The sequence below is a fragment of the Anastrepha obliqua genome, chromosome 2 (assembly GCF_027943255.1).
Source record: "Anastrepha obliqua isolate idAnaObli1 chromosome 2, idAnaObli1_1.0, whole genome shotgun sequence".
Lineage (NCBI taxonomy): Eukaryota > Metazoa > Arthropoda > Insecta > Diptera > Tephritidae > Anastrepha > Anastrepha obliqua.
The window spans coordinates 47,927,402-47,939,583 of NC_072893.1; the positions used below are offsets into that span (position 1 = coordinate 47,927,402).

The 12,182-nt window shown below is 36.4% G+C and overlaps 1 protein-coding gene across 1 annotated transcript in view; it reads right to left on the minus strand.

Moving 5' to 3' along the window:
• LOC129238675 (beta-alanyl-dopamine/carcinine hydrolase) overlaps positions 1 to 12,182 on the minus strand; it is a 74,398-nt gene that overhangs the window by 23,457 nt on the left and 38,759 nt on the right. The window contains exons 2-3 of the mRNA XM_054873776.1: positions 10,995 to 11,088; positions 9,364 to 9,467 (exon numbers count right to left, since the gene is read on the minus strand). Coding sequence (XP_054729751.1) covers positions 9,364 to 9,467; positions 10,995 to 11,088 — 198 coding nt within the window. The remainder of the gene's footprint in view (positions 1 to 9,363; positions 9,468 to 10,994; positions 11,089 to 12,182) is intronic.

Below are 12,182 nucleotides of genomic sequence, written 5' to 3' on the forward strand. Positions count from 1 at the left end.
GAAAAATATTTACTTAAAACTTTGAATAATCTTTTCCTCAGTAAGCTGGCCATTGCATTGCAGATCGTAATCACAGTTTTTAGTTATTCAGCTTTGTTTGGTATTCGGTCCAAAAAAAATCTTCAATGTCGTCTTGGAATCAGTTTTATAAGTCATTGTGTGAAATTGTGCCTGAAAAATACAGGATCCGACACTCGAAGTGTAACCAACTTCAGACCGTTCGCGCAGCTGATGCACGAGAACTAGACGTTCTGTCGGAATATCTCTGCTATAGCGCAACAGCATCAGCTGTCTGTTAGTTTGCTAAATGACAGTCCACGGCATTGTTTACAAGCACGCGGAAGCATTTTGCTTAGAGTAAACGCGAAAAAAGAAAATCAGTAATGGATGTCAAACGTAATAGTGTGATTACATTATATTTGGCTGGAAAATCACAATCAGCGATTGTTCGCGAGCTCGAGCACCTTAAAGGAAATAAAGTTTTTGTTTATCGCACCATATCGCAAGACTGCAACATCACTTGAAATGGTTCAAAAAGAAGACGACTTTAGTGAAATCCCCGACGAAGTTCCAATCAAATGGCGAAAGAACTAAACTAAAGAAAATATCTGACCATAGCATCCACCGCATACTGAAAAATGATCTCAAAGTCAAGCTTTACAAGATCCAAAAGGCGCATGATCTCACACCAAAGCAGCAACAAGTCAGACTTGAGAAAACAGAGAAGTTGCTTCGCTTGGCCGAAAACGGTGAATTTTAGAACATTGTGTTTTCTGATGAGAAAATTTTTAAAATTTACAGAGTTTCATTGATAGTTAAAAACGATAGAGTTTACATGAATTTGAATCAACGATTGGCCACCAGGAGGCAGCACCCTCCACAGGTAATGGTTTGTGTAGTTTGTGCTGTAACCGCAGATGGGCGCTCTTCAATCGTTTTCATCGAGCCTGGCGTCAAGGTAAATGCGAAATATTATCAGGAAAGTATTCTGGAGGTTGCCGTTGAAGCCGTGGGCAGACAAAAATTTCGGTGGCAGACCATGGACGTTTCAACAGGACTCGGCACCATCTCACAAAGCTCGAGTGAACCAAGAATGGTTAAAAAACAATGATCCGAACTTCATAACGTCCACATAATGGCTCTCAAATTCATCAGACGCGAATCCGATGGTTTATTCTCTTCAGGCCATTTTGTAGGTGCGAACTAAAAGATTCACCAGTGGACCAAAATACCTGCAAGTCACATTCGGGCAGCTTGCGATTGATTTCTGGACCGTCTCAAAGCCATAGACAAGACAAAAGATGATCATATCGAGCAAAAGTAAATAAAAGTAATTTTCCAAACTAAATTTATGGCCTCTTTAATTGGTTACACTTCGAGTGCCGGACCCTGTAGATTTTCCAGATAATATTAGAATAGCTCGACGCATCTTTTGTCGTTATCTCTAGTTTCGCCGTTAATTTTGCCAAATTTTGTGTTGTAGCACTTTTTCCAACACCACAGACAGCTGAGATTCGGTTCGAATTCATCCTCTAGTTTTGTTGCTTACTCCTTGGCTTTATTAAGGGGGTAGTATGGTATTTTTTTTTTTCATTTTTTTTTTTTTTTGTTAAATTATTCTATAACATCTTAAGATTATTGTGTGAAAGTTTGAAGTGCATTGGAGTAAAATTGACAAAGACACAATGGATTAAGTATCTACCTCTCCAACCGGATTTCACGCTGCCGAAATCTTTAAACGCGTTTTTCTCACATTTGCCTTTTTTACGGTCGGTGTCCACTGTAGATTCATATCTACTGCACCGATTCTTTTCAAATTTGGTTTTTTTGTTTCTTTACTTTATTCACGAGGTAATGACGTCGAGTTTTTTTTTTTTTTAAATTTTGTCATATTTTAAAACAACAAAGTTTTCAAGTTTTTTTTATGAAAAATCGGTGTTTTGACTTCAAAGCGCTTTAAAAAATTAAAAAAAAAAAATCGACGTTGTTACCTGCGAAACTTTATTAGCTGATGAAATCAATTTGGTTTTTTGATTTTAGTTGATTCAGTAATGAGTTCTGAGGGACACCGCAATAAAACTTTTTTATGGGATGTCCGCGAAGATTCGCTGCCACCAACTCATTTCTTCATAAAAATCAATGAAAATTTCACACAATATTCTTTAAATATGACTTTATAATGAAGTAATTTTAAAATTTTGAATAAATCAACTGTGTCGACAAAAAAAATTTCGAAAAATATGCTTGTTTTACACCGAATTAACCATACTACCCCCTTAAGCAGAATGAAGTCTATAATAACGGCGTCGGCGTAAAGAAAAAATGACATTTCGTTTTCCCCATTTTGAATAAGTGCAATAGTGAAGGTTGATGATATAAGGTTAGTGATCGCGGAAAAAAAAACAATTTTTAAAGTGCTGGTAAACGCAATTTTTTGTTTAGAAAATGTTATTATGAAACACAATTTTTGGGGCAGCTAAGCGAAATGTGGAACAACATCAAGACGCACACCACAAACAGGAGGAGGAGCACTGCCAAACACCTAAAAAGGGTGTACGCGCCAATTATATATATATATAAGCGAAATGTGCAGCTAAAAGAGAAAAATTGCATGCAAATGCTACAATAAATGTGGAAAATACTAGTTTTTGCACACTTATCCTGAATGTGGAGTTAAGCGAAATCGACTGTATTTACAAATTTCTAGACCCCAGCGCCACCTACATTTATAAATCATCACTGACACACCTGCTGCAACACGCCAAATTTTTACCGCGATCGGATGAACGGTATAGAATGTGCAAACAGACATTATATTAGATTTTATATTGGAAAGCAATTGAGGTTTAATGAATGGATTTGATATTGCCATTGCTTTTATGAAAACCGCAAAGTTATGAAAAGTTTTTGCATACGCGATAAATGTATCTTTTTACACTTAACAGCTCAGCCAATTGGTTTCCAATAGCATTTCAATGTTTTGAATGACTGAAGTAATTGTCGCATATCTATTGGACCTTGTCGCATATCTACGTACTCTAGAAATTTGACCCAGCGCCGCGTACATTGGTGTACATTTATAGGTACGCGATGACCCGTACGCCAGATGAATTCTGGCAGCTGCAGTGGCATTGCATCTACAAGTGGTTGCCTACATTCTCGTACTTAAACGGCTAATGCCAAGGCAACGAACGCAAAAACGGTCATTTGAATGACACCACTATCGCTCGTAAAGTAGCTTTCAATTAAAACATTTTTTATGAAATTTTTTATGATTACACGCTCTTTATGTACATCCATAAATGGATCTGTCTCATGTTGTCGGCTTGACTTTGAATTTTGACACACTCTGTGTGTGCCAGCTGCGTAAACAAAATCGTTAAAATAGAAACATTGGAAAAAATATTGCCATCCAAGCTTCTCGCCATTTGCGGACCAACCTAATGTAACATATTAATAATTGCAGCATGGAGCAAAAACTTGGCATATCAATTATGCGTTCATGTATACTTTATTGCTATGTTTATGCTATATGGAAAGTTTATAGCTTTGTAATTGGTTAAATGAAATCGTAAAGTTGTTAAATGATTAGCAATCAAAATCCTTTTGTTTTATGTCAATAATATGTCATTTCATTGATTTAGAGTGTTAAGTTGATTAAATGAGTTTTTAGTGGCCGTTTTAATGAATGATTTTTATGTACATACATACACATACTTACATACATACATATGTATATTCGTGTATACCAGATGTAATGAAGCAAATAAATTGTTATCAAGGGTTTTCCAATAAGAGGTGTTATTTTGATATTAAAAAAAATGCTATTTTTTAATATAAATGATCGGATGTTTATTTCATTATAAAGTGGAAGGTATGCCGTTAATAGTGGAGAATAACATCAGGCAAATGACCACCACGACCACGCTTACAGGACAATATACTTTTCATGAAATTTTCCATAACAAAATTGCAAAGTGGCTGCCCTATGTCCTCGATAGCCTCACGAAATCCATCTGGTCTTGAATCGACCCTGGGCTGTTGGCGTAGACCTTCTCTTTCACGTAGCCCCAAAGAAAAAAGTCACAAGGTGTTAAATCACAAGATCTCGGCGGCCAATTGTGATCACCTCTTCGAGAGATAACACAATTAGGAAACTTTTCGCGTAAAATATCAATGGTTTCGTTGCTTATGTGGCAAGTAGCGCCGTGTTGTTGAAAATAAACGTTGTCCAGATCAATACCATCCAATTTCGGCCATAAAAAATCGTTTGTCATCTCTCAGCGCAATCCATTCATTCATAACACCTGTTATTGGAAAACCCTTTACTTAAAAGCAAATAAAGATTTTAAAGAAGAATGGTTTAAAGAAGAATGGTATAACAGGCTGGTAGAAATTTATTAAGAATATAAAGGGTGAAGCTTTGGAAATAAGTCCCGCCATATCAACGAATGAGTTTAAGGTTTATTTTGAAAATCTGCAGAGCCCTACTGATAATGACAAGGAAATTTTTTCCACGCTGACGATCTGCTTGAGGCAGTTTTTTCACCAGGCGAAGTTAGATCTGTGATAAACAAAGTTAAATTAAACAAAGCTCCAAGGATTGATAGAATTCCTTACGAGGTCTTAAAAAATGCCCCCGATACTTTCATTACGGCTATGGCAAGTGCTTACACAAATCTTTACGAAAAATGCAAAGTAGGCGAGGCTTTTAGAGCCAGCGGAGTTTTTCCTATCTTCAAAAAAGGGGATCCTGCCCTAGTAGGAAACTACAGAGGAATTCCATTCCTGAACTGCATTGCCAAAGTTATGATGGGCATAATTAACGAAAGATTAACCTCTTGGACTGAAAGGAACAGTGTTTTAAACGAGTGTCCGGTCGACTTCAGAAAGAATTACTCCACAGTCGGCAATATATGCAATTTAGCCGCTATGGTTCATTCAAAATTCGAAGGAAAAAGAGGTTGTCTGTAAAGTCGGTTTACTGACGATAGTTTAACGTGATAACGTCATAAGAAAATACTGATTGAATGGTTGCATTTTTCAAAAGAAAATTTTAATTTTATTTGTTTGATAGATATTTTGTATGGATATAGAGAATGAGTTAACATTAACATAACATAACATAACATAACATAACATAACATAACATAACATAACATAACATAACATAACATAACATAACATAACATAACATAACATAACATAACATAACATAACATAACATAACATAACATAACATAACATAACATAACATAACATAACATAACATAACATAACATAACATAACATAACATAACATAACATAACATAACATAATATATCATAACATAACATAACATGCTGTTCAAGCAAGGTAACGACGCATGAGCAAGATAACGACGCATTTATAATATATACAATAATAACATTAAAACAACAGGTATTATTAACAAACTTGGTTTTATTTTAAATTCTTCAAGTAAATCAAATTAATAATAATCAAAAATTAATAATAATAACATTAAAACAACAGGTATTATTAACAAACTTGGTTTTATTTTAAATTCTTCAAGTGAATCAAATTAATAATAATCAATAAGAAGGCATATGCAAATACAAATACGTGAATTTATATTTGTACATATGCGCATATACATACATATATATGCTCACTTAAGTAGGAGAGAGCAAGATGTCGAACGTTGCCGTTCGTTTGCTTTGTTTGCTTTGTCGTTCGTTCCGCGCTTTCGCTTGCAGTTCATTCAATGCAATGAGCAAGGTAACGACAAATGAGCAAGGTAACGACATATGAGCAAGGTAACACTAATGAGCAAGGTAACGACCTATGAGCAAGGTAACACTAATGAGCAAGGTAACGACACATTTTTTCGTGCGTGCAGCCTGTTAAATCGAATTATAAGACGTTATCACGTCAAAAAGAAAGTTTACGCGTATTTTGTCGACTTTAAAGCGGCGTTTGATAGAGTATCAAGAAACGCCTTGATATACCTATAAGCTGCAGCATATTAGTCTTGCAACGAAACTAGTGAAGTTCATAGAGAATATATACAGCGATACAAAGCCAGTCGTATGGAATGACTCTGAAATTTCAGACACATTCAAAACAAACTCAGGCGTCAAACAGGGATGCTTATTGTCGCCAATGCTATTTGCTCTTTACATAAACGACTTACATGAAACCATTTTTGGCATAAAAGTCTGCTTTTTCGTTTCCTTCGTGTCCGTCATGTCCTGGTACCCAAATCAGTGAGACCTGATTATGAGTGGCTAATTTGTTGAGTGCTACAACAGGTGCTACTTTGGACTAAGTAGGCAACTGAGAATGGCGCAGAAACGTGGACGATGACAACATCCGATGAGGCGACGCTTGGAGTGTTTGAGAGAAAGATTCTGCGCAAGATTTTTGGACCTTTGCACATTGGCAGCGGCGATATCGCAGGAACGATGAGCTTTATGAGTTTTACGACGACATAGACATAGCGCACCGAATAAAGATCCAGCGGTTACGTTGGCTGGGTCATGTCGTCCGAATGGATACAAACGCTCCGGCTCTCAATGTATTCGATGCGATACCAGCTGGGGGTAGCAGAGGAAGAAGAAGGCCTCCTCTGCGTTGGAATGATCAGGTGGAGAAGGACTTGGCTTCACTTGGTGTGTAAAATTGGCGCCGGTTAGCACGAGAACGAAACGACTGGCGCGCCTTTTCAAACTCGGCCAAATTCGCGTAAGCGGTTATCGCGCCAATTAAGAAGAAGTAGAATTTATTGAGTGCATTGTTACACTCTATTAGGACTTTTGACTTGAATGTGAAGCTATTCAAGGCTTTGAGAACCGATTGGCTGCCCGTAAGTATTTGAATTTTTACTTTCTCGAACCCTCTTTTGGATATGATTTCCACTGCTTCCATTATGGCGAAGAGTTCCGCATAGAAAATTGTGATATCTGTACTTAGTGTTAGGGATTTGTGTGCTCTAGGAACCACTATTTCTGCTCGTACTCCTTGGAGCGTTTTTGGAACCATCTACCATTGGGACAGAAGCGCTATTTATTGGGCCAACCCCATTTTTCGGCTTTAACAATATGTAAAGCAGGAAACCAAAAAATGGATCCAAACTAAAATCAGGGAGCACTGAAACGCCACAAGTGGCCTTAATCACTCCAAAAAGTTTTTTAGCTTCAATGCCAACAGAGCAAAATCTGCTCTAACCCTAGATAAAAAGGGCCTCATATTACTCTGTGGAGCACTTACAGGTCACTTTGCCTGTAATAAACACTTTAACACTAGGATTAGCTAGTAAAAGATTATGCTGGTTCTGCTGTGATGAAGAGGAGTCTATGGAACACTTAATCACTATTTGTGAGGCATTAGGCCACAGGAGACACAGAATCTTAGGCTCGTATCTACTAGACGAGGAAGGCCTACAATTGCTCACTCCTAAAGAGCAGGTTCGATTCCTCGGTATACTAAATAATTATAATTAAGTAATTAGGGGCGCACAATAGATCAATCTGGTCGCAATGCATAAAGGCCTTAGCCTAACCCGTACAACCATTATCATTACCATTACATGAAACCTTAGAAGGAAGTTTAAATATAGAAGGGAAAAATATTAGACTTCTAATGTATGCGGATGATATTATTTTGGTAGCGGATCATCTCGGCTAACTACAAGAGATGATTAATAACCTTGAAAGTTACTGCAATCTATGGAGCCTTGAAGTGAAACGTTCAAAGTCACAAATAATGTTCGGAAAAAGTGGGAAACTTAGTAGAGAGGACAGGTGGTATTATAGTAAGGAATAAATACAGACTGTGTCTCGATATACTTACTTAGGAGTGGAAATAACACCTCAGATGAATTTAAAAAAACATGTTGGAAACAGAACAGCTTGGGTAGTTTGAAGAAGTTGGTATATTGCAAAAGTATTTTGTAAAGCGAATTCTGAAGCTAACAGCACATATGCCTACATACATACTTTTTCTGGAAACCGGCATGCAAGAAAATCATTTGTTCTCTTTAGAACTGTTCCTTCAGTGTAGGCACAGAGTTTTATTTATGTACTCAGAAAATCGGCTACCACATTATCTGTCAAAAATTGTTATAAAGAAAGAAGTCTTCTGGATTAGAACTTGTTGAGTAAAAACGATGTTTTTAGTGAGCTACTGGTTGTTCAACAAATTTTGCGATTCGATAAGAAAAACACAATTTTGGGGCTTGAAATACACTTCATAGTTCAGTATAGTCTCCCTCTCTCTTCATCAATGCACTTGTCCCAACAAAAATCCAATTTATGAATTCCATCCCTGAAGTGAAGAAGAATCTGGAAGAGCTGCAAAATATGCATGCACAGCAGTTCTGACCTCATCAATTGCTGAAAGACACGGGGCATTTTTTTTTTAGGTCTTCAAACGACGGAAGTCGCTAGTGGCCAAATCTGGTGAATACAGCAGATGCCGCAACATTTCGAGCTTTTATTCATGGATTTTAGCCATTGATAAAATGCTCTTGTGACTCGGTGCATAGCTCAGATGAAAAATATTTTTTTTCTTTTGCCAACTGTGATTTTTTCAAGAATTTTTTCCTTCAGCTGGTCTAAAAGGTTACAAAATAATATTCAGAATTTATTGTTTAACCAGTTTGCATTTAACTACCAAAAAAAATGTCTCTGATGCTAACACCTTTTTGACCGATTTGTGGACACGAACCCGAAGAACCAGGTTCACACCACTCTTTGGCCTCTTGTTTTAGTTCAGGATCATGGTGATAGAATAAATAGCTTGTAAACAAAGAATGAATTGACAGATGAAAATGAAACTTCCACACGTTCATATGAAGAATGTACCAACATATCAAAAATACAAAATTAGGTTAGTAGCTACGCCCTCTCTTAATGAACCGCTCGCCCTCAGATCAGGATAGCCTTAGTCTCGATCCTCATTATTATTTGTAATTCAATTTTTTTAAAACTGTTGGGTTTTACATTCTCTTTTAGGGGGGAGGATAAAAGCTTCCGTAATTGAAACTTGATTTAGACGCTTATCAGCAGCGCTAAGAGGAATTTTTGATTTTTTAAGCCTTCTATATGTAATTTTCTAGCAGATTTTTTTAAATGTCTCCACACTTTTGACGTTTTTCAATGAAAAGTGATTTTAGGAGCATATATGGTCATCTTCAGATTTAGACTGCTATATACATAGTATTACATAATCTGGACTGCTGTAAGGGTCGTACGTACTTAGCACTTGGCTTTTAAAATATCCCATCTTGGAATTTCCTTAATTGTTGTTTAAATTTACTATTTCAAGAAGTACAAGCAGCCACCTAGAAGAAAAAAATGCATAAAATTGCTATCACTAACCTTATGAAATTCAACTTGAGCTCCATCAGCAATGCCTTCTAATTCTCTGATGTATTGTGGAAATGATTGTTTTACACTCTCTAATGTTTCGTTGTAAACTTTTCCTGCAAAAAAAGTTAAAGTTTATAAATTTCGTAAAAAGATTTTCAAATGAGATTTTGAAGTAGTTTAGCGATTTATTTCAAACTAGAAACGATACAATTCCTAAATTGATTTGAATTCAATTAATATTATATTTAAATGGTTGAAAGATAAAAAAAAGATATGCCAAGTTCGAAGAACTATAATCATAATCAGAATAAACTCAATTTTTAATATCTGGGCCACAAGAATCAATCGATAAATTAAAGGTCCACCATGAGCAGGTCCACAGGTTGTCATACGAGAATTCAAAATTTCAAGGACTCGCTAGCACATTATCACATTTAGTTCAGCAATCTCGATCCGAATGTTGTGTTTCTGCACTGGAATCGTTATTGGCTTATTCACATAGACTTTACTTTTCGAAAGAACTTCACAAAAGGAAGTCTAGTCGCATTATCTAGGTGGTAAGAATTTGCCTTAAATTTTGTGTGTTTGAACGGGATTTCATTAGCCGAATCGTTGAAAATGTTGGAGAAAGCCTATGGCGAGTGTGCATCATCAAAAACACTACGAGTGGTATAAGGCTTCTACAGATGAAATGGATGAAAATGTCGACAAAGTCAAGGAAATGGTGCTGGAAAACTATAATTTAAGTTTGAGGGAGGTAGCTCGAAAGAAGGTGGCTGAAGACATGCTTGAGCAAATGAGTTCGGACCCAACGTTTGTCTAGCAGTAATAAAAAACCACATTATCCAAGAGGCCAATAGGTCACGGAGAAATGAAGATACGTGTCTAACAGCTAGGCTACTATAGCCGCAAATAAACAAGAAAAGAACAAAGGAGTTGCTTAGTCTCTCAAGAGACAATATCTCGAAGGTCGAGGCTTGTTTGACCGGTCACTGGCTATTTGGCAGGCATTCCTTGAGACTAGGAGTTTTCTCCCATGAATATTGCAGAAGTTGCAGAGATAAGGAAGAGGAAGAAACAGTCGAGCACTTCCTTTGCAATTGTTCAGCCCCAGCGAAAATCAGAGCAGGTTCTCTAGGTAAATACTATTTTAATTCTCTTACAGAACTGTTTGACGTGGGGTTGGCATTCAATACTACGTTTCAATGGTTCGACGAAGGAAGATAAATGAGGTTCCCGTGTAGCACAGTGGTATCACAACGGACCTTTATCCTTTTCCCAAAACTTAAATTGCCACTCCGCGGACGCCGCTTTATGTCGATAGAGGCCATTACGGAGAATTTGCTGAAGGAGCTGAAGAAAATCTCTTTAAACGTGTTTAAAAGGTGCGTTGATGACTGGACTAAGCGTTGGCGTTTTATGTATTGCTTCGAAGGATGGAGCTTATTTTGAAGGCGACAAAATAAATTTTGATGGCTAAAAAACAATTATTTTGCGTTTTTATTGAACAGTTTTTTGACAGAATGTATGCACATAATTTCGACTAGAAATTATTTTTTTGTTAACATTTTTAAGCAAAAAGCTTTTAACTCTACTAATATTTGGCACACAAAACAACAAGAAATGCATAAAAAACTTACTTCCTTCATCTTTTTTGTAGAGGGGTAAATATGATTCATTTAGCGGTGTGCTCAGTAGTAGAAAGTTCTTGATAATCGAGGCAAATGTCCGGCCCTAAAAATAAACCAAACAAAAGTTTAATAAAATATATCTGTATAAATAGTGTAATGTAATTTAGTACAAAGTAAAGAATATTCATAAAAGTTAGACATTTTTTTGAAAATCCTTTATAGAGCTAAGGCGACGAAAAGACCCAAGTCTTTTAAATCTTTAATTGTATTTAGTGGTGAGTTTGAGATGTAGTAAGGTGTTGGAATAAAATTAAAAACTTTCGCATACGAAGTATAGTGACATTTACTAATGTTAAGGAACAAACGATTACGCACACACCAACTATGCAAGTGGTTGAACTCACGCTGGAGAGCGGATGAACCTTCGGAACAATTAATTTCATAATCGATTTTCAGATCATACGCGTCTAGAATAAAATTTCACATGGAAAACGGGAGGAAATATCATTAATGAAGACACTACCTTGAGGGACACCAGACGAAGCATCACAAATAAAAAAATAAGACGATACATTACCGAGTCGAATGACACAGTGCCTTAAGATAGAAAATTAACCACTTAAGAAATTGAAAGTGAAAGCCGAAACCTTCCAGTTTAGCTATTAATATTGGGTGTGATGCTCTATCATAAAAAAAAAATCTCTTTAGATTGCATCCATTTGAAAACCCGAAGGAAAGGTATTCAAACAATCCTGCGTAAAGCCAGCTAAATCCGTTAACGTAGATCTGCCCGGAACAAACCCATGTTGGCTGAGACATAACAAATGTTTAACGGCTAAGTATATTTTGTCTTTGACTATACACTCAGAGAATTTAGAAACTGTAGGTAGCTTGGAAATCGGCCTATAATTTTCAACATTATTTTTATTGCCGCTCTTAAGAATACGCGTAATAGAAGTTACATGTTGAATAATGTTTCTGGCCGCTTCAAAATTATGATTTTTATTGCGATATTGGTATTGCTCATACGCCATGGCGCCCTACTGTGAAGCCACATTTTGTTTAGAGGAAACCATTTTGTATTACTGGCGGAGAGATAAGATTTAAGTATTACTTAACACTAATGATCAGTGAATCATTTTATAGCAATAATAATAGGTTAATAATAGTAATAGCTTGGCGCAAACAACTTCGATC